This window comes from Amblyomma maculatum, chromosome 3 (genome assembly GCF_055883805.1).
Source record: "Amblyomma maculatum isolate TAMU_Amacu chromosome 3, ASM5588380v1, whole genome shotgun sequence".
NCBI classification, from domain to species: domain Eukaryota; kingdom Metazoa; phylum Arthropoda; class Arachnida; order Ixodida; family Ixodidae; genus Amblyomma; species Amblyomma maculatum.
The window spans coordinates 177,815,227-177,835,491 of record NC_139346.1 but is presented as its reverse complement, the minus strand read 5'-3'; the positions used below and the strand labels follow the sequence as shown (position 1 = coordinate 177,835,491).

Genomic DNA, 20,265 nt, shown 5'->3' with positions numbered 1-20,265 from the left:
AACTGGGAGGCTCGGGTCGGACCAGCTAGCCCGTCCTGCGTTTGGAACCTCAAGCTTCACCTAATATGCCTGGAGGCAGGAGGAGACTTGTATCACCCATACACTGGTATGGCAATACCTGCCTCTGAGTATAGCATTTCACCAATTGAACTAAATCATTTGTAATTATTTTTTTCAGCCTTATGTCACACATATTTCGAGTTTTTCGAACAGGATGTAATTTCTCTCAGCCGAAAAGATGTCTTTTGTTCATTGGACGTCTGAGAGAATTTGTGACTCATGGGTAAGGGCCCTTCATTTCCCACGATTCCGCCATTACTAAAGAAAAGCGGATTATAGCATTTTCTTTCCTCAAAATTGCGTGTTAACAGCGGTACTGTTTGGTATTATGCAGTCGAACCCTGGACATATCGAACTATCGGAATACCCCCTTGAAAATCCCGTGAGTGAGTGAATAAACTTTATTGAATTAAGCCAAAAGCAAAGGTAACGTAAAAGTGAACCCTTAGTCCAGAGCCACAAAAAAAAAAAAAAAAAAAAAAAAAAAAAAAAAACCGTGCAAAAGTATAGGAGTGCTCGCTTATATTGATTCCCGTTCAGCGGGACATTCGATATATCGAACTCCTACAAGGGGCGCTTCTTCTAATGGCGCCCCCACGATCACTACCGCGTGGAGCCATGCCGGTTTCCCCGTCTTGAGCACCAGCTGGCAACAGTCATGCTTTGAAACAGCTTGACGAGGTGAACGTAGAGTCTGATTGAAGGTGTACTTCGGCCTGGCGTGCTTGTTTCTAAAGCGACACTTCTGCCATGCAAAGAAGCCAGAGTTCGGTACATCGGTTGTCGTGCGGTGAAGCCAGCCTAGGCTTGCGGCGGTTGTCGCATGGCCCGCTTCGCTGCTGAAGGAGACGAATAAATAAACTAGCCGGTTTTAACTGAGTTATTGCATCTATACTGCTCAGGTAACAGATCTAGACCTCTTAATGATGAGCAGTTGCTTTCCCCAAAGCAATGTGCACAGCAGCTTTCACGTGAGCCCATTCTGAACAACACTTGCGCCACGCGGCACTGTGCGAGCAGCGCGAACTCCAATCTGACCCTACCAAATATTTAGAGCACGCACGGTGGGGCCTCGCGCGCGATTAAGGTGATTGTGCTAGTGCACCCTTTCTTACGACACCTGGCGCGAGGTGACGCTTCAGAGCGCTGCTGAGCGCACGTGCGCTGCATCCGCGCCGTGTACGGTGGCTGCCATTGTGCCGGCGGGGCACACATCGCTGCTGGAATCGTGCCGCTATCCTGGGCACACCACTTTGACGCTCCAGGTTTGCAGAGGAGTGCATCTGCTGACATTTGTTATATATCGAATTACCGGCATATCGAAATATTTCGCGATCCCCTTCGAGTTCGATATACTCGAGATCGGCTATATTGTGTCTGCGGGCATCAGGAGGAATAGTTATAAGAATGCGAATAAATAAATCACCTGGAGATGAGTACGTGAAAATAATTGGGAATAAATCATTGCAAAAGTAGAATGCTACAGAATTAGAGGCAACATTGCTGCATGCATGTTGCTACCCTTTGACAGTTCCTTCACCATACACATTGCTTGTCACACTCATCGTATCTTTATTTGCAAACACAAAATCACCGTGAGTATATCGTAGTTCAATTCACATGTATATCTTCCTTGGCTTTTCTAGTCGCTTGGATGGGGCCGATGCTCGTTCTTGGGAGAGCGTCTTTAGTCTCCGTAGCTGTAGAGACATATATCGTAGGTCCATGCCATCTGGAGCTGGCTGGCTTACTGTGGACAGAAAAAGTTTACGGGACGGGGGCGCGGAAAAAAATACTTTATTTCGGCGCATTAACTTAACACCTGGAGTGTCTGAAACTAAGGGGGGTTGTATCGCACATACGTTGGTATATCAATAACTGTTCACTATATAGGTCCGTATGGTAAGGCCACAATAAATAATTTTGAAAACACACGTCCCACAAACTCAACGACCAGAAGCTGCACACTAACGCAGGGGCTGCCGGTTCCGCCGAGAATGTTTTCCCGCCTTCTTGCTTCCCCCTTTGTCTGTTGCGGTGATTGTTTTTTCAGTTTTGACGTTTCGTGACGGGATCACGCAACCTTGTGGCTTCATCTCTATTTTGACCAATCAGCAGTATTTGTTACTGGCGAAGGATGCGAAGTCGCATTGTCACTGTGTGAAGTTAGTGGTGTCGCATAACAAATGGATGAAAATTGAATTTTTTTGGACCGTGCCCCGCCGGGGTGGTGCAGTGGAAGACGCCCGACTACTGTGCCGGAGTTCCCGGGTTCGAACCCGACCGCGGCGGCTGCGTTTCGATGGAGGCGAAACGAAGTGGCGTCGTGTGCTGTGCGATGTCAGCGCACGTTAAAGATCCCCAGGTGGTCGAAATTACTCCGTAGCCCTCCACTACGCTCCTCTTTCTCTCTTTCCACTTTCATTCCCACCTTCCTCCCTTCCCTTACGGCGCGGTTCGGGTGTCCACAGAGCAAGTGTGACAGTTACTGCGCCTTTCCCTTCCTGTGAACCAATTTTTGGACCGCCGTTCTAGCAATAGCTTACCTGGGCGCTTTGGTCAGTCACGATTTTGGTGGCTAGGAAACAACATTATCTTACTTTCACAAATGCAGTGCGAGTTTTTATTCTTGAATTATCTTCTTCGGAGGGCGTCTTGTGCTATATTTTAAACCAAACTACAGAATACAGCGGGTTTTTTTTTTTTTTTTCGCTTCTTTTCGGGATATTCACAGCGAGCTCATCCACTAGTCTCGTAAGCTGCCAGGAGAAGCCAACTTCTCAATGATTTTGGATTGTCGAGGCGAAACACGCGGCCGCTGCAGGTCGCGTAAGTTAAGGCAGGGGAAGTTTCGTGCTGAATTTTGTTCAGATGTTCTCACAATTTTGTTCAGTTGTTCTCAAGTCGCGGAATTAAGAATTATTTGCCACTCCCCTTGTACCCCCCCCTCCCCACACACACACACACACACCCACCCACACCCACACGCCCACATACACGAATACTGGCGCCTTATTCGCGAGTTTTGCGAGTTAGCTCGAATACTGGTTATTTTTGCAGTTAAACAGTCGAGTAATTATTCAGTTCTATCTTTAAAGGTAGTAGTCATATATTGGTGTTTTATCAAAGTTAGATCCTAAACCGGGAAAAACGCGCGAACGAGTATAAAAGCACTTTATGTGGCAACATAATTCCTCTTATACAATCGGATATATGTATTCGGGGATATATGCCCCGCCGGGTGGCGCAATGGTTAGGACACTCGACTTCTGTGCCCAAGGATGCGGGATCAAATCCCGGCCTCGACGGCCGCTTTTCAATGAAGGAAAAAAGCAAGGCGCCCGTGTGCTGTGCGATGTCAGTGCACGTTAAGGAACCCCAGGTGTTCAAAATTTTTGGAGCCCTCCACTATGGCGTATATCACCTGAGTCGCTTTGGGACGTTAAACCTCGCATACCATACCAAACCATATATACTTGTTGCACGTGCAAACTGTTTGACTTACCAAAATACTTTTTTGGGCGAGTTGGTAAACATCCATTGTTAATTTAAATAGCGCGAACAGGAAGACACGGGACAAGATAAAAGGAAGCCACAGTACAAGCGCTGACTCACAACTCAGCCTAAGCCTATACTCCAAGGCCCAGATAAAAACAAATATGACGAACCCAGGAGTTGTTTCACGTGATTGCTTCGTTTTCGTGATATTTGTTTTTGTCTGGGCCTTGGAGTAAAGACTTAAGCTGAGTTGTGAGTCAGCGCTTGTACTGTGGCTTCCTTTTATCTTGTCCCGTGTCTTCCTGTTCGCGCTATTTAAATTAACAAACTGTTTGATGCCATGGAAGCAACGCATTCAGGATTATACGTTAGCATTAGCTTAAGAATACTAGTTGCACGAGCTGGTTTGGATTAAACACACGCACGCACGCACGCACGCACACACACACACACACACACACACACACACACACACACACACACACACACACACACACACACACACACACACACACACACACACACACACACACACACGCGCGCGCGCGCGCGCGCGCGCGCGCGCACGCACGCACGCACGCACGCACGCACGCACGCACGCACGTACGCACACGCACGCACGTACGCATGCACGCACACCATCGTTTCAGCGTCACTATGACCGACCTGTAACGACTACATCAATCCCATCTGGGATGGCACAATTTAAATATCGAGGTAGGAATACAAATTTTAGCGTGCATGTTTAGCCACACTTTCGAAGAAAACTTTGTCTCTTAGGAGGTTTATACCAAAATAAACGAGAAGTAACTGTGGCGAAGCATGATACCAAACCCACAATATTTCGAAATCCGCTGAAAAGCTGATATTACTGGGCTTGATATTTACTGTCTGATCGTCGTCAAAACGAAAAATACGAAAAATTGGCATAAGACTTCGTAGTGAGAAACGTCAGTAGTTTGGCGGTAGATGTTGATGCGAGATTATTGACGACATATCTCGATCGCTTTTCAATGAAACTAAGAAATGAAACTAAGAACGTTGATGGAGCCTGCAAATAATGAAAGGGCTTGTTTTTGTGCGTGCTTGAATTTCTTTTTTTGCCCCTATGTAAACGAAGAGGTGATTCCTATTTCCCCATTTTACTCTTTGCGACACTTTGTTGGGTAACGTTTCGAACCAATGTGTAAAGTTTTGAATCACAGAGTAGACGTATGTTTCCAATTGATACCTGACATAAGAAAAGGGGATATTTTGCAAATATTACGAACCGGAGGGGGAAATTCCTCGCCAAGGCTTTATTTTTAATTTATAGCCGTTATAGCCGGAGTGGTGCTGCTTTTAACGCTGATGAGGTGTATACTACAATGATTAGCTCGTTGCCACCAGTCGAGCGGCGCCCAAGACGATGAGCGCGCTCGATTGTATTAGGGCCAATTTCAAAATCTAGGGATCTATGGTGAATGCCATTTTCCTGTGGGTTTGCAAAATTTTGAGCAAGCCTATTAACATGGAGTATTGTGAACTTATTAGGCTGTTTTGATGGGAGCGACTTTTGGCATCGCCCATTAAGGTAATTTGGGCGGTTGTGTAGTTCACAACGAAGAGCATAAAGAGTACCGTATTTGGTTTCCAGAGCATTTATGCTTTTGTTAGCTTATACGTCAGCGAAGGTTGTTTAATTTATTTACCTTCAGCCTAGAGATTATTTGCAGGGTTGACGGTGTTCACTGTTCCGCGCTCCCATGCACTTATGACACGTTCACTTATGTGACCAATATTGAAATTTATCTGTTGTGCACGTGTTTGTGTGCGTGCATCCTCGCGTGCGCACAATAATATGCTAAGGAAAAGTTGTCTTGGAAGACAAATCGTACACTGCACACTTTTTTATACTTGACATATGTCGCCATACTTTTTGGCATGTTTGTTTGCATGTGTAATATATGCTTATGTGGTGAGGGTGATAACGTTGGAACGACGCTTGCAATTTTCTGAGGAAGTCCAGTCTTTTTCGTATCAAATTATAGGTAACTTGTGCTCACCTTTGACACCTATGCCGCTGTTTGTCCCTTAGTATGCCCACCCGGCTGGTTAGGTTCGTTTGGTGAATTGATAGTTTTAATATATTTGCAGTTGTTTCTGTCTGCTGCGGTACTTTAGTGGCTGCATTAGGCTGCTGAGCAAAGGACGCCGGATCGAATCCCTGCCGCAGCCGTATTTTAGATAGGGCCGAAAAACCAAATCGGTCTCCTGCTGCGAAATACACCCGTGAATTGAATGTTTAAGGGCCCTAGGTGGCGGGGTCTAAATTACTTTGAAGCCTTGCGCCACGGCGTCTCTAGCTGACAACAGCCCATGCGTATGCACTTTTTGGAGGCATAACTTTGCGTATAATGCCGTACGTTCTTCTGTATGCTAGACATGATTGGCTACGATGTTGCTACGAGAAAGCAACCTCTCACAGGCAATTTGTTTTCGTAGCATATCTTACCCAACAACTTTACTTCGTTCATTTCTTGATCACCCACATGTACCGAACAAACGCAGGTTATCTGTCACAGTTGTTGACACCCCACCACCCGAAAATGACTAACACAAATAAATGCTGAGTTCTGCGCACCGAACGCCGGTTTCTCCTTGCCGCGGCTTTCATTCGAATAATTTTTGGGTTGGTTGCCAGCTGTACCCTGTACACAATTCTCACCCGACACATGGCTCACATGCTTGGTTGCCAGCTGTACACAATTCTCACCCGACACATGGCTCAGCTGCTCGGCTCCCCGCCAGCGGCAGTGCTAGGCGATTCACCACCCCCGTTCACCACCACAGCACCAGGCTACGAGGCTGGCTACGAGTTCGACTGGCAGGTATCGTAATCTGGTCTGGACCGAGCACTTGCCAGGATGGATGCCCGCACTGCGCAAGGTCTAGACGCGATACCTGCGAGCTTGGTGAAAAGCCTAGGGGGAGCTGTGACCTTGACGTTGCTGAACGAGCCACAATGGTACATAACTGAGGCCATTTCAGTTTACTTTCTTCTGCCGTTCACTACTTGACTCCCGTTGACACCCCTTTCGATCGCGTACACTCATAAGCATTCACTCCTCATTCTCGTGTCTTGAACTTCTCCTCGCGGAGTTATATGAGAGCACCGAGTTGGGGTTAATCCCCCAACTTTCAGCGAACAAAAGGCAGCGGAATCGGAGCTCTGGGATTGGAACACAATTCTTGTCTCGCAATTTGCGTGTGCCGTTCAGTTTTCCCAGTCGTTCGTTCTCTCTGTACGAGAGGGAGCTGGGCGCGCACCGGCGAGATGGGCCCGAGTGGCGGTAATTGGACGTATCGAAGTCCGCGGCGGCTGCGAACAGCGGCGGCGCGTCATTTGCGGGCTCCCTTTTCCCACCGCGCTCCTCGCGCCAAGTCGGCTCCCTTTGAAGGCGCCGCCGCGAAGAGCACGTCGTCGCCGGAGCCAAGGACCTCAAGAGCTAGGCTTCGGAAACCGGCCGCTGCTGTCAAGCGCTAGCCGTCCTCCGAGCGCTTCGCTCCGGGCTTCGTGCCATTCGGCGGCGCAAGTTGAATTGGCCGCCGATTGCAACAACACCTCCTCCTCCTCCTTCAGTTGGCGCTGCCAGCTGAAAATCACCTCCTGGGGGCCCACTGCTTTGCAAAACTTCAGGCATATTTTTATATATACTGTCAAAACTCTCTTTTAGCATTTTATTCCCTCGTTGTACTCTACTCTTGGTCAACGGGGTTTCCTATGCTTAAAATGTCGCATTTACGTCATATTTGGCGATGGGTGTCGGGTATGAAATATTTATGCTTGTTACTTGCATTGTAGCGCTGCTGCATGTTTTTTTTTATTATTATGTAGGCTTATGCGACGCTTTAATAGATCGGTTGTTCCGTGCTACGCGGATGTCTAGACGTCTACCAGGTCACGGTGTGTGCGTGTCATCTGGACAGCGAACCGTCCCAGTCTCTTTCTTTCGACAGGTCCCAAAGAGACACTTGCACATGAGCTGTCTTAAACCATCCTCATTATGCTATAAAGAGACCAGCGTCCATTAAATCACGCGGCCTACCACGGCAGCGAAAAAAGTGCTTTAAATATGAGTGATGAGTGGAAGCAAATGATTGTTGCGGACAAGGCAGTGGCAAGAAAAGTCCAGTATCCCACCCACTGCTTGCCTTCCAATACCCCAGTTTAATACTCCAGGGCTGCAAAAAGCTTTGTGAGACTCCGGAAGTATATACATGATGCTCGCAGCGGAAAGCACGTATACTGTTCAAATTGGACGCAAGGATCGATTCCCTGCGTGAAGTGTTTTATCATTAATGTGTCTGACTACTTCTCCAACTGTGATGCATTAGCCTTAACAGCACAAGCTTCACTGGAAATATTTGTCAGTGACGAAATGTAACAGAGCTCACTCATCTCACACCCACTTACTCTGCTCAGATCAGCGGAATTCAGAATTTCTTGTTGGGATGTTTTCGAAGGCGGAAAGCTTTCTGCAACACAATATGGCCCAAAAAGGTGAGCCAGGCTCATACAGGATGCAAGCAAAGCACAATTCCGCGATATAAGTTAGGAGTGGTGAACCTATGCTTCGAATATGTGCAAGGGCCACGGCGCCAGAGTGAAACGTTTTTGTCGAGCAGCGAGTGAATGGTCTACATTCCGTCATTCACATTACTCAACTGTGCCCTGTTCATTATTTCAGGTCATTTCGTAGGAAGAGTCTATTTTAGTAGAGTGTGATCCTTGAGCATGCCTCCTGCATCAACGGGCACTGTCACTTTGATTTGAAGATTATGTCAAAGTAGGCTGCTTGTGCAGTATACGGTTAAGGATCCGATATTCCTCCGCAAACAGAAACGAAAGCTACTGACATCTATACTCCGTTTCATACATCAGGTGCAACGCAGCGAAAGCTACGCAAGCAGTCCGCAAGAAAAAAAAAAAAAAACAGGAGACGTATCACTACGCGCTCATTCTGTAGGCGAGTGGTTCCTGCCGAAACCGGCTCTATTCCGAGCATACACGTTTACAATAACATGCTTCGCATGCTTAGACATCTTCACAGAGCGGATCTTATAGAAAAAATGCGCACCAAAGAACCATTTTCTCAAAAAGACATGCGCAGCGCGGGCGGCACAGCCAGCGCCATCTAGTGGCACAGCTGGCAAGGTTGCGGGACAGCGAAAACGCGACACGAACGAAAATGGCATAAAAAACATACAAATTAGCCGAATCTGACCTTTTCTTTCTAAAAAAGGTGCTTTTTATGAAGTTGATGGCAAATGTAAAATGTATTAAGCTTGCAGACAAAGCAACTAATATTTTTTCTTGTCAAGAGCAGGCACTATTTTTTATCGCGGATGCGGAGAGCGCTAACAAGAGCTGGAGCTTTGGTAGTGTTGCACTTGATGTATGAAACGGAGTATAGCCTACATCTAGCATGATATGAACACAGAACATTGCTGCGTCAACGTAGTCAGGACCAATATACTTTTATTGTTCGTGTAATATGGTCCTCGCCATTTCAAACGAATTTTTCGGTGCCAACGAAGAAAAGCCAATGTGGCAGTAAATAGAGGCTTTGTGGAGCTTCGTCGGATTCAGTGGGACATTCGCTATTTGCTTGTGCAAAGGCTTTGTTGTTTCCTCTACGGTTCATGTGGTCAGGCAACGTGCTTACTCTGCTGCCTTGCAATTTTTTGGTGCTTTGCTGTCATTGCCTTGCTGCTTCTGATTTTGTTTGTGGTTTCGGATGTAGCGTTGGCGCTTTTCGACCCCCTCATGGTATACTCATGGTGCATGTGATAGACAAGATGCGCTATATAGCAGAAAACTTTTCGGCTAGGAAGTTTAAGATTAGACAGCGTAACGCTGACACTTGCCCGGGGGTGGGCTTTAGACTGTAAACTCTCAAAGGCCTCGCCACTTTCTAGAGCGGTATTGGCCATCTTTCAACACTTCTAAAAGCGTTATTCTCTCTTGGGCACTGCAGAATTTGATTGTTACTGTTGTCCTTTAGGTACTGGTGAATTTGACTCATTGTTGTGTTGCTGCTCGCCTTCCTGTGAAGCGAGGAGTGCAGTTCTACATGCCCACGCCCATTGGCCGATGTAAAACCCGTGCATAATTACAATTTAGGCTTCCGCATCGCACATTCCTGCTCCTCTTTCACGCGCGAGGATATGTTAAACTCACACATCACCCGGAAAACGTGACGTGAAAAGCTGCCAAATATACATGGATCTCTGTGCTGATGGTTGCCGTATATGTGCGGGTATGCCCATATCCAGCTTTTCGAACCTTTTCTTACAGCTATACAGATAAAAATATGCGCACTAGTGCATATTTGTCCCTTTAATTCCACCCATGCGCACATACCGTGTAGGAAAAGTGCCCCTTATTTCAAAATCTCTCGCGGTTCTGCCCGTCCCAACCCGTCTACGCGCACAAAATCGGACGGCACGAACCCCTGCGTATCACTAGCCAGCGGCTCCACCGCATGATCCCAAGACGCCGTTCTACCCACCCCAGCGTCCGGCAAGAGTATTTACAGCATTCGCGCTGCGAGGAACGGGCGACTGTGTATAATCGCCATGAAACTGGCGCGCGTGTGCCCAGCTGGGATGGAGCACCACCCCTTATATACCTCGTTTTTGTCTCAGCCTCCTCGGCTCGTGCAGGGCGAACGCTTCCGGAGTTGCCCCCGTTCTTTCCTCGCAGTTCCCCGCTGCGGTGCGACCAAGAGATTTAATGCTACGGGTGGCTACGGGCCACCCGCGACTCCTTCTTCGCTGCGACGACCGAACCACCGCCAACTGTGTTTTCCGCAGTGCAGGGGGACCTGGCAGCACTACTACATGAAGTCTCCGGCGACAGGCTGCTATTTGGGACGAGGCGCATGTCGCCGATTGTACGGGCCGCGTCGGCGCAGACAGGTGCCAATGAGGCGCCCCGGTAATGACCGGCCCCGGAGGTCTCTCGCGTTTTGGCAAGTGGCCATTAGCGCGTGTGTGCGGCCGGCGGTAGGTCGCCTACCGCCGCCGACGACAGTCTCCGCCGCCGCCGCCGCGGGCTTGTTTTGCACGCCCGCGAGAGGATGCGCTCGCCTGTCACGCCGTGGACCGGCCTCCCCGTCACGGGCGCGCTCCCGTTGCGTTGCCGCCGATGACGGGGCGCGCGTATCACTCGGCCTGATCGGCCCACGGACTGAGGAGGAGGTGTGGGGGGCGAACGAGATAGCTGCCCGCACCCACCTCGAGGGCACCCCTCGTTCGGTCGAACGACTCCTCGAACGCCCCGAAACAACGCCACGACAACAACGACGACAGCGGAAGCGCAGCAACTACAAGAAGGGCAACAAGCGCGCAAACGACTACAGGGCGCGTGTGCCCTTCGCGCCTCCTTTCGACCAGCGGTGTCGTATGTGGAAGCGGTCAGTATAGTAGTATAGTAGTATATAGCGACGCGCAGTTGATGCTGCTGTTTGTGCTGCATAGCGGAGGATATCGGTGTTGCCGTTTTCTTGGTGGGCTGGTTGGGCGGCGGTAGCAGGAGTGAAAGTTTTTGCTGCTGCTGGCCTGACTTGCAGAGCTCGCGGTTCGCCAGCAGCCTGGGTGCAAATCTCCCCGCGCCTGACAGCAGCAGCAGCCGGGATGGGGGGAACAGGCCACGCGGCGGCGGCGGCGGCGTCCCCTTTGAAGCGGCCGCCTGCGGGGCGGGGCGCCGTCGTCCGGCGTGTGATAATTGCGGGCCCCGTTGGCAGCCTTTGAGGCGCCGCCTGTCAGGTCCGTGACGGCCCCGTGGGTGGCCCGAAACAGACCGCGCGCGCGCCGCCGATATTCGAAAATCCCGCGCGCGCTTCCGCTGCCTTCTTTTGGCACACTACTAGCGAACGCGGGCACGTCAGCTGCCTTCCGCCACGCCATGATGCACTGCGACTCCGAGTTCGCGCGCCTCGCCTTCTATGCCGGACCTCTTCCGCGGTTCTCTCGATGCCGTTCGTTAGGGATTATTTTTCACCGGAATGACCTTCTTGCAGAAGGGTTTTCGACCGTGAAAATTACACTATGTCATGCCCGAGCATCCGAAACACCGGATTTCAATCGCAATGATCCTTCACTGGTCCTCTGTGGTGACCCTCTTTGTCTAATTTCTCCTGAGATGTTCAGACTCCTCGAATATTTGTAATGCAAGTATGGCCCTTCTGTGCACAAAGGATTGCTTCTCGTCAAACCGTCTCAATCGTGCTCACGCTTTTTTTATTAGACGAACTGATGCACGGGGAATTTAGGACGATCGCACAGCTGAACAGCGGGGCAATATCGCCGAGTGGCTGGGGTCGTGCGTTGGTGTTGCTGCCTTCCCAGTGCTTACGAATTTAGTTTGAAGCTATATCGACCTCATGAGTTGCGTAGTCTCGCATACCTCCTTCCTCGCCTTATTTTCTTTAATTGTTATTCCAGGTTTAGAGGTATAGTCGTAAGCCGTGCTCACTTCGAAAAGGAGCTTTCTCGGAGTGCCTCACCTCCTTACCTGCCAATTGGATTGGCACCTCCCGATCTAATCTTTGCCTTTGAGAGAACATGCCACAACTCGGAGCCGACATGAAGCTGGTAAAAGGGCCAATGTTCCTTCGAATAGCCCAGACAGTATCGATAGCTACAGATTACACTGGACCTCAAGTAAACGTAAAGTTGCTTCCCGCAGTTGCGTTTGGCGTCAACAACGCGTCTGGGCGAAGGCGTGACTTGCACCACTTGTCAAGCGCCGCATCGCCGAGGGCGTGCTGTTACCACTCGGCACAGAAAACGCACACCAACACTTTCCGAGGAGCAATACCTATTATTTTATTCTTCTTCTCATTATTAATATCATCATCATCGTCACCACTCGGGTGCGTGTGTGTGTAAAACGCATCGTCGCGCACATGAACGAACACAGAACACTGAATGGGCGCAGGCGTTGGTTCTTTGGTTTACGGCCATTCACAGCCCTGTCTCTTTCTCTTTGCCTGCAATACTATGGCCGGCATAAACAATTTTTCTTCCCCCGATGTTATTCCAGCTTACGACCGCGGATACAGCCGACGGATAGGGCGCTGCGCTGCTTGAAGCAGTAAAGAAAGGCGAAAACAATAGAAATTGAACGGAGTTGGAATGTAACTGCTTTTATCCCGATCTCTAACTGCAACTCCGGTTTGCAGTATTCGCGGCTGCGAATGATGCCTTGCTGCTAATGACAACGGAAAAAAGAAAGCAAGTTTGAAAAAGAAAAAGAAAAAGAAAAGTATAGAGAAGGAAGATAGGTGCTTTGGAGACGGTGTAATTTAACGGTTCAATTTTCCTTCCTTTCTATTCCATTTTTATCGTCAGCTACGCCGATTGGCAGATTTCGGCCATAGAGGGCATGAACATCCTTTGAAATACATTGACAAAAGAAAAAGAATAAAAATAGAACAGAGTTCGAGAGAAATTATTATATTAGCCCGTCTGTGGTGCTGAATCCTTATACTGTGCCGGCCTTGCACTCTTTTCGCCAGTCATGCCGGGAGCTGTCAGCGCCTAAGGATACTAAACTCAAAGTGCTTTCGGCTGGACCACATAAGAGAGTCCCATAGCTGCAGCGTAACGTGAAGCACCATGGGAATGGGAAAGGGTGTAATGGCGACCAATACGTTGCGGTTTCGATGATGGTGGTCAACTACCGCTTTGCTCGCGCTGGACATACTACTAGCTGGCGGTGCATGCAAGAAATTGTCTTTCGAACTTTGTCCCAACAGTTCCGTGCCTCGAAGTTGATGCTCAATCAAGAGGCATTATGCAGTGGGCGTATATACCAGAACGTCTGTACAGGGGCGCACTTTGGATTAATTTGGGGTTTGTAACGGGCACGGATATCGCACGGAAACCCTTACCGTTTTTTTTTTTTTTTGCTTCGCCCGCATCTAATCTCGCGGCCGCTGCAACCGGGATTCAATCCCACGACCTCACGCATACTTTATCTCATATATATATAAGGGCCAGTACTTTGCAATGGTTCTAAGTGCAGTCTTATGTCCCGTTGTCACATAGTGAATGGATAGTATACTCTACTGCTATTCCCATTAAAGGCGATTTGTTGGATAGTTGGCTCAAGGAAAAAAGACAAAAAATATTTGTTTTATGCTATGGAGCACGTAACAATTCCTTATTCTGTGTACCTTCTTGCACTTGACCGTCTCGCTAAGCACACGTTCACTAGTAATTTCCTCGCAGATACGGCTGCGCTTTCGTTTCCTGGCTGGTCGAAAAGAGAGATGAAGGAAAAACCGGCCGACTAGTCTTCCTTTGCTGTCCTGATCTCTAGTGCGTACAGACTTGGCTGAGTGAAGCAAGTAAGTGCCGCCCCCTATTCTTAATTTTGCTTGCATTGCTAAGCTTCTCCCAAGATCCTGAAATGTAGTCATAATTGACCTACATCTGACCATAGCCACATGTCAACGAAGTAGAGCTACACATCTTTCTCCAGTAAACACTCTGGACCGATTGGAGAGCACTTCTGACTGCTACTGTAGAAAATGGGAGCGCCTTGTCGAGCCATATTTGAACACGGAACTGTGGAGACGCGCAGATAGCACGAGCAAGACCACCACGTTGGTGTGATGTGCGCGAGAAATTGCGCGCACTTTCTCTTTATGCGCTGCTAGCTAACAAGCGCAGGGACTGCCGTAAATGGCTGGCGTGGAGCTGCCTTCCGAGAACAGGCAGAATTGCATGCGAGCGCTGGCACGCGGCACACGTCATCCTTGATGAGGTGGAGGTGGCGCGGCGGGAGTCCATCGGTTCATCCGGATCTAGACGGAGCGTAGCTGTCCTCAGGTCGATCGAGGACAAGTGGTTGTCCCCTTTCGTCCCACGGGAGGTTGCTATGTACAGAGTGGCGCTCGGCGGCGGGGGTCAGAGCGAGAGTCCTCGGAGTCCCGGATAGTAGAAGGATGCCTTGAGGTCCAGGCCAGAGGTGCCGAACGGTGGGGACACGAATGCGTCAGCACCGAACGAGGAAGGGTCCGCGGCCGCGGCCGCGCTTGGGGCTGGAGGTGGAGGGGCTGCCGTCGTGGGCCAGCCGCCCTGGCTGGCTGCTGCCGCCGCCGCCGCTTGGCTGCGCCAATCGTCCTGTTGTTGCTGGAGGCCCCCATAGTCCGCTGGGCCCGGCAGCATATTCAGCATCTGCAAGACACCGACACCAGCCTTGCATTAAAGACGCCTTCTCAAGGCGGTCTATGAATGAAGGCATGTCACCTGCACTATATATGCTCTTAGTGAGTTTTGTACATCGGGAACAAATTACAGTTTGTCATCGCCCCTCAAACTGCCCTTCTAGTGAAGAAAGAAGGTCACGGAATGAAATACCGACAGTATTCGGCAGCAGGAAGACAGAAGAGCTTGGAAAGTTGTCGAAAGTTTTGACTCTTTAGTGAAATTGAATTTGTCACATGCATATGTGCAAAACCGTTATATTTTTACCGCGTTTAATTCTTTTTTGACAGGCCCCGTAATAATATATCAAACATGCATATGGTGGTTTTTCGGGAAGCTATAGGTATGCCTAACTTTGGTGACTTGTTTTGTTTACTAGATTAGCTTGGGGAGGGATTGGGGATTTTTGGTTCTGCATTGATTCTTTTTGTCCCCCCCCCCTCCCCCTCCTATATTTTAAGGTGAAGGACCACATCATCCCGTGGAAAATGTCGCATGCAGGCACAAAGCCGTGTGAGAGTTAGCATCTGTTAATTTCGTTTTATTGTATACGAGTGTGAACGGGGTCCATTTTTAAACTCAAATGTGCGTAATTGTCATTCTGGAACGGAGGCGGCTGGCCAGCGTTATTCTCTCGATATTGGTTGACACCGCTGCGCAACAATTGATAATAAGGAACAACGAAATCGGAATGAAGCGAGCACGACAGTTAAAGAAATTGAACACGACGACAGAAGGAACTCAACGCAACAATACGAGGAACCATCGACTTTTAACCAATAGCCTTCGTTCTTTTGAGGGTTCTGTGCTGGAACATTCTGTTCCAAAGCTATACGGCTGCGACACACTAGCGGGAAAGTGTTCGGTCAGGTGATGGCGGTGTTTAAACCGGCGATCCATAGCAAAATGCGCGACACTGACGCTCCTCGCACGCAACGTCATCACATCTGAGTCTGACTGACTCAGCCGGCAGTCAGTATACAATGGAGCCCCGACGATACGAATCTAACGGGGTCGCGAAAAGATATTCGTATGATCCTAAATTCGTTTAACTCAAAACAAATAGAATTCATCTGCAAAAACACGAGAAACACAGTCTCGATGATCTGTTTGTGATTAATTTACGGGATCGATTCGCGCGCCAAAGAACGTGCGTGACGTCAGGGACGTGTGAGCCACCGCCCCCTGCGCACGGCGAGTGCCGATTAAGTGGACCTGCGTGTGCTTGCGGGTACCATGATATGTTTGATGCTCGAGGGTGCGGACGCATTCACGTGTTTGTATTATCCCTGCTGACTCGGCAGGACGTTCCCGCGAGGCCCGAAATTCTGAGCATTTTGTACACAGCGGAGGCGTGCGCAGTAAATGTCAGAAAACGTACCTGTATACGGTAGCTGACACATATGCACCGTACATTTGCAACTCCGTTGAAAGTACAGCGTGTGTCCTGTCTTTCTGTATATATACTCCTCTACTTTGCACTAGTCACGATGCTTGTCATGACAGAGGTTATGCTGTCCCAGATTGAGAGAGAGAGAGGGATCGCGTAGGCAGGCTGAACACTGCTATACGGCTAGCATACTATACGGCTATATAGTCACACATATGGGTTTCTGCTGCGCGAGGCGGGCTTATGGTTGTCCGATTTGGGCCATGACCTCTTTCCCAAGCATTTCACCCAAGAAGAGCCGAGAACCAGGCCGGGGGAAAGCTTGTATACCCATTGAAAATCAGTGGGTGCCCGGCGGCACCAGGGGCCGAACCCGGTACCTCCCGAATGCGAGGGGGATGCTCTACCACAAGGCCACCGCTTTGGTATAGCATGCTACGGTGCTCATTCTGTGGATCGCGCATGGAAACAAACAAACAAACAAACAAACAAACAAACAAACAAACAAACAAACAAACAAACAAACAGAAACAGCAGCAGCAGTCACAAAATAAAGTTTTCGAACCATTACCTGTGGTTTGATTGGCTGCTGCGGCGACCCGTAGTGCTGATCCGTGCCGTATGCGGTGGTCCGCGGATCCGATGTTCCATGACCCATGGCCTGCACCACCGGTGGGGGAACGCCCTCTGCAACGAAAGAAGAAAAAGAAAAACGGGACGATAGAGCCATTTGGTTAAGCCAAATATTGAGAAACCTCATTTAAAAGATGACTGTTATTATTATTTTTTTTTGCTAAGTTAACTCGTCTAACTCCTCCTTATGACAGGAAACACTCGCACGATCGCCGTTGCGGATGAACTTGCTGGTTAGTTTTCCTGGTCACGTAACATGATTGTCGAGATAACACAGCAGTTTAAAAGACCTCAAAATATTGGGATATCGGCAAGCCGTCATGTGGCCCCAGGCGGGCACCTCAGAATCGTTTTGCCTAAAGGAGTGCTGGTTCTGCGGCCATGCATCATATGCCTTGATACTCCCATGCTCTGATATATAACGTATACGCCGAGTGACAAGCGTTTACGTCAGCGGCACTCCATGCAGCTCACTTTTCCAAGTGTGCGCATGGTTATAACACGTGTCCCATCAACAAGCTGCGGGGCTCTCGACTGGGCACCAATAAGCAAGCTACATAATTCGGCCCACATTTTTATATCTCTGCATGGAATAGATGCAGACCTCTTGTTCTCGGGGAGCAGTCAGGGTTGAACGGACGGCCGCTGTCAGCGACCTTGTTATAGACACCTTCCATTTCACGATCTCCGGGTCCGTGCCATTTCAGGTTTTCTTTGAGGCAATGATGTAGCCCTGCGGACGACAGACAACCGCGCACAACACAACTCGTGCTATGCGCACCCAAACAGATCTTGCGACACCATCCCGGTGCCGCAAGACGAGTCGCTGTCGTCTAGAACGCAACCAGCCCAGACGGTGATTGAGACATTGCAAAAAATAAATAAATAAATAAATAAATAAATAAATAAATAAATAAATAAATAAATAAATAAATAAATAAATAAAGAAAGAAAGAAAGAAAGGAAGGAAAGGAAGAAAGAAAAAAAGATAAAAAGGGAGGAGGGGGGGGGGGGGCACTTTTGCTGGCTCTTCTCACGGATCCTCTTCACGTAAATGCACATTGCTACTGGTATGCCACTAATCGTTAAATTCGAGCCTTTATTATCCTATACACATATTAATTTATAACATGCAGTCGTAAGGTACCAGGTTTAATTGAAAGAGCACCCAGGTATAAAGCCCCCGTTTTAACTGAGTTATACTAACGTGCCTACGCAGCTTATAGGGACAGCGTGTCTAAACTCGATATCCATGGTGTTTATCACCATCTATTCGATGTCACCATCCCATTGAAAAGGAAGGCTACATCTTGATGTCACCATCCCATTGAAAAGGAAAAGCTCAAGTTGATAGAGCCTGCCACATCGGCTATGTCACGTGGTCTCATGACGCCATGCAATCGGACGAGCAATTCGTGCACGGTCAGGGGAAGCAGAGCCTTTGACGCTATCTCTTTAAAGAGCCTCCGTGATTCGGGAACAAACGCTAATTTCGCTGCAAGACTGATTCATGGTAAGTCGGTGCAACAAACACATAATAATTATGCAAGTGCAATATAGCGCTGATGATATTGGGGGAGACGAGGAATATTTTGTTAGGGAGCTTCCGTGGCGCGATGCACAGCGAGAAGGCGAAACTAAAAAAATAAAAATAAAAATAACAATAAAATAAAACAAAAGGAGTCGGCTGGCCCCGGCGAGGAGGACCGAGAAGAAATATGGACTACGGACAGTACGAACCTATGCAACCACCCTTATCATTAGCTTGTTAATAAAGAGTTGCTTCCAAAAGAAGTAAAAAATGTACATCTCATCGGTAAACCAATCGCTTAACAGTTTAGATAACAGCTGCTACAACACTGCTTGCTCATGCAATTTCCTTGCCTATCCAGGCACTGATGCTGTTCACATCGACTCAGAGTTTCACGGTCACTCAGGGCGGTATACTGGCGCTCCTGGAAACATAATTCGCGAAAAAAAAAAAAAAAAAAAAGACGCGCGTGTCTGCTTGTTGTAATTTCTGTGTGCATATATGTTGTACGCGTTTTAGTTGCATTGTGTTTGGGCGAAGAACAGTTGAAAATGAGGATCTTCGCAACAGAGAAGGAACTGTCTCGCTTTTATGCGCGAGACGACCGTTGCACTTTTGTAAAAAAACAGTATATACGGAGCTGTCCCCGGCCCGTCTCAAGTCGTACGATGTGCACAAATACGATGTGCACAAATTTTGTTGTGAACCCCAGAACACCTCCGTCATTCTCTCGCTTTCTTCTCTCTTTCCACCTCTACCTTCTTTCCATTCCTTTCTCTCTTTATCCTATTTTTTTTTTATTTCTTCTACTCCTTCCGTCAGTAATATGTACTTTCTGCCTGCCATTTTCTTTCGTCCGTTTCATTGTTATCCCCCCTGTTTTTCCACAAAAGAAAATGGGACAACCGGACGCTTACCTTGCGAGGCCTGCGCCGTGTGGTGCGGAGGTGCGTACGCCTGCGGCGGGGGCTCGGCCTGCTGCAGCAGGTACGGGTTGGCTGCTGCTGCGGCTGCGGCGGCGGCGGTCGGGTACACGGGTAGGCCGAGCGCCGTGAACCCGTTCATCTGCTGGCTGCCCATCTGTTTGCGCCAGCGCGCGCGTCGGTTGCTGAACCAGACCTGCGTCCAGCAAGCGCGGCAATTTTAGCTTATTTTGGCTTAGTTTATTTTTCACGCTGAATCAAAATCTGGTCGTCATTCGCATTTGGATTAGTGCTGAACAAACTAATCTGAACAAGTTAACGACGGGTTGCCGCGCTCACGTAAACTCCCAAGTTTTGCACCATTACTCTGTACAAATTATCCCATGGATGGGCCACGTTTGCCTAACGATCGCTATAGACTTTGATATAAATGTTATGTATGGGTAGCGTGGCTGGCAGGCAATCTAAATAATGTATTAATGTGAACGTAATTAAGTGTTCATCTCTTTTACCTCAACATGGCACCTATCCCATAAGGTGCGGGGAAAGATGAGCCGAAGAACGCTAACCTCATAGTATTTTACTCGTTTCCTTTAAGTAAGGGTCCCCGACATAAACGTGCATTTTAAGCTCGTTAAAAGATGCTAAGTGATCCGATTTCTTTGGGTCGCCCCTCTCCGCCACAACAAACTGCTTTTCGATATAGCGAATGGAACTAATTAAAAAGGAAAAAAAAAAAAAGCGGAAACCGAGACTCTGACAACGGCCGCGCACTTTCGCGTGACACATCGATGTCGTCGCAAGCATTACTAAAAAGCGCCCGTACGCGCGTTGAACGACCGAAACAGTAACTACAAACTGCATTCGACCCCTTTCACTAAATGCCCGAGACGACCTAATAGATGCCTTAGATTTTGTTGTCGGAGCGTGCAGCGGATAATAACCTCCAAACAGTGTATGCGGCATCG

General features: G+C 48.7%; 1 protein-coding gene across 1 annotated transcript in view; it reads right to left on the bottom strand.

Moving 5' to 3' along the window:
* Positions 1 to 14,394: 14,394 nt before the first annotated feature.
* Positions 14,395 to 20,265, bottom strand: part of LOC146197048 (protein gooseberry-like) — a 78,360-nt gene continuing 72,489 nt past the window's right edge. The window contains exons 5-7 of the mRNA XM_084596433.1: positions 19,292 to 19,493; positions 16,782 to 16,897; positions 14,395 to 14,790 (exon numbers count right to left, since the gene is read on the bottom strand). Of these exons, the coding sequence (XP_084452559.1) occupies positions 14,521 to 14,790; positions 16,782 to 16,897; positions 19,292 to 19,493 (588 nt within the window). The 3' untranslated portion in view covers positions 14,395 to 14,520. The remainder of the gene's footprint in view (positions 14,791 to 16,781; positions 16,898 to 19,291; positions 19,494 to 20,265) is intronic.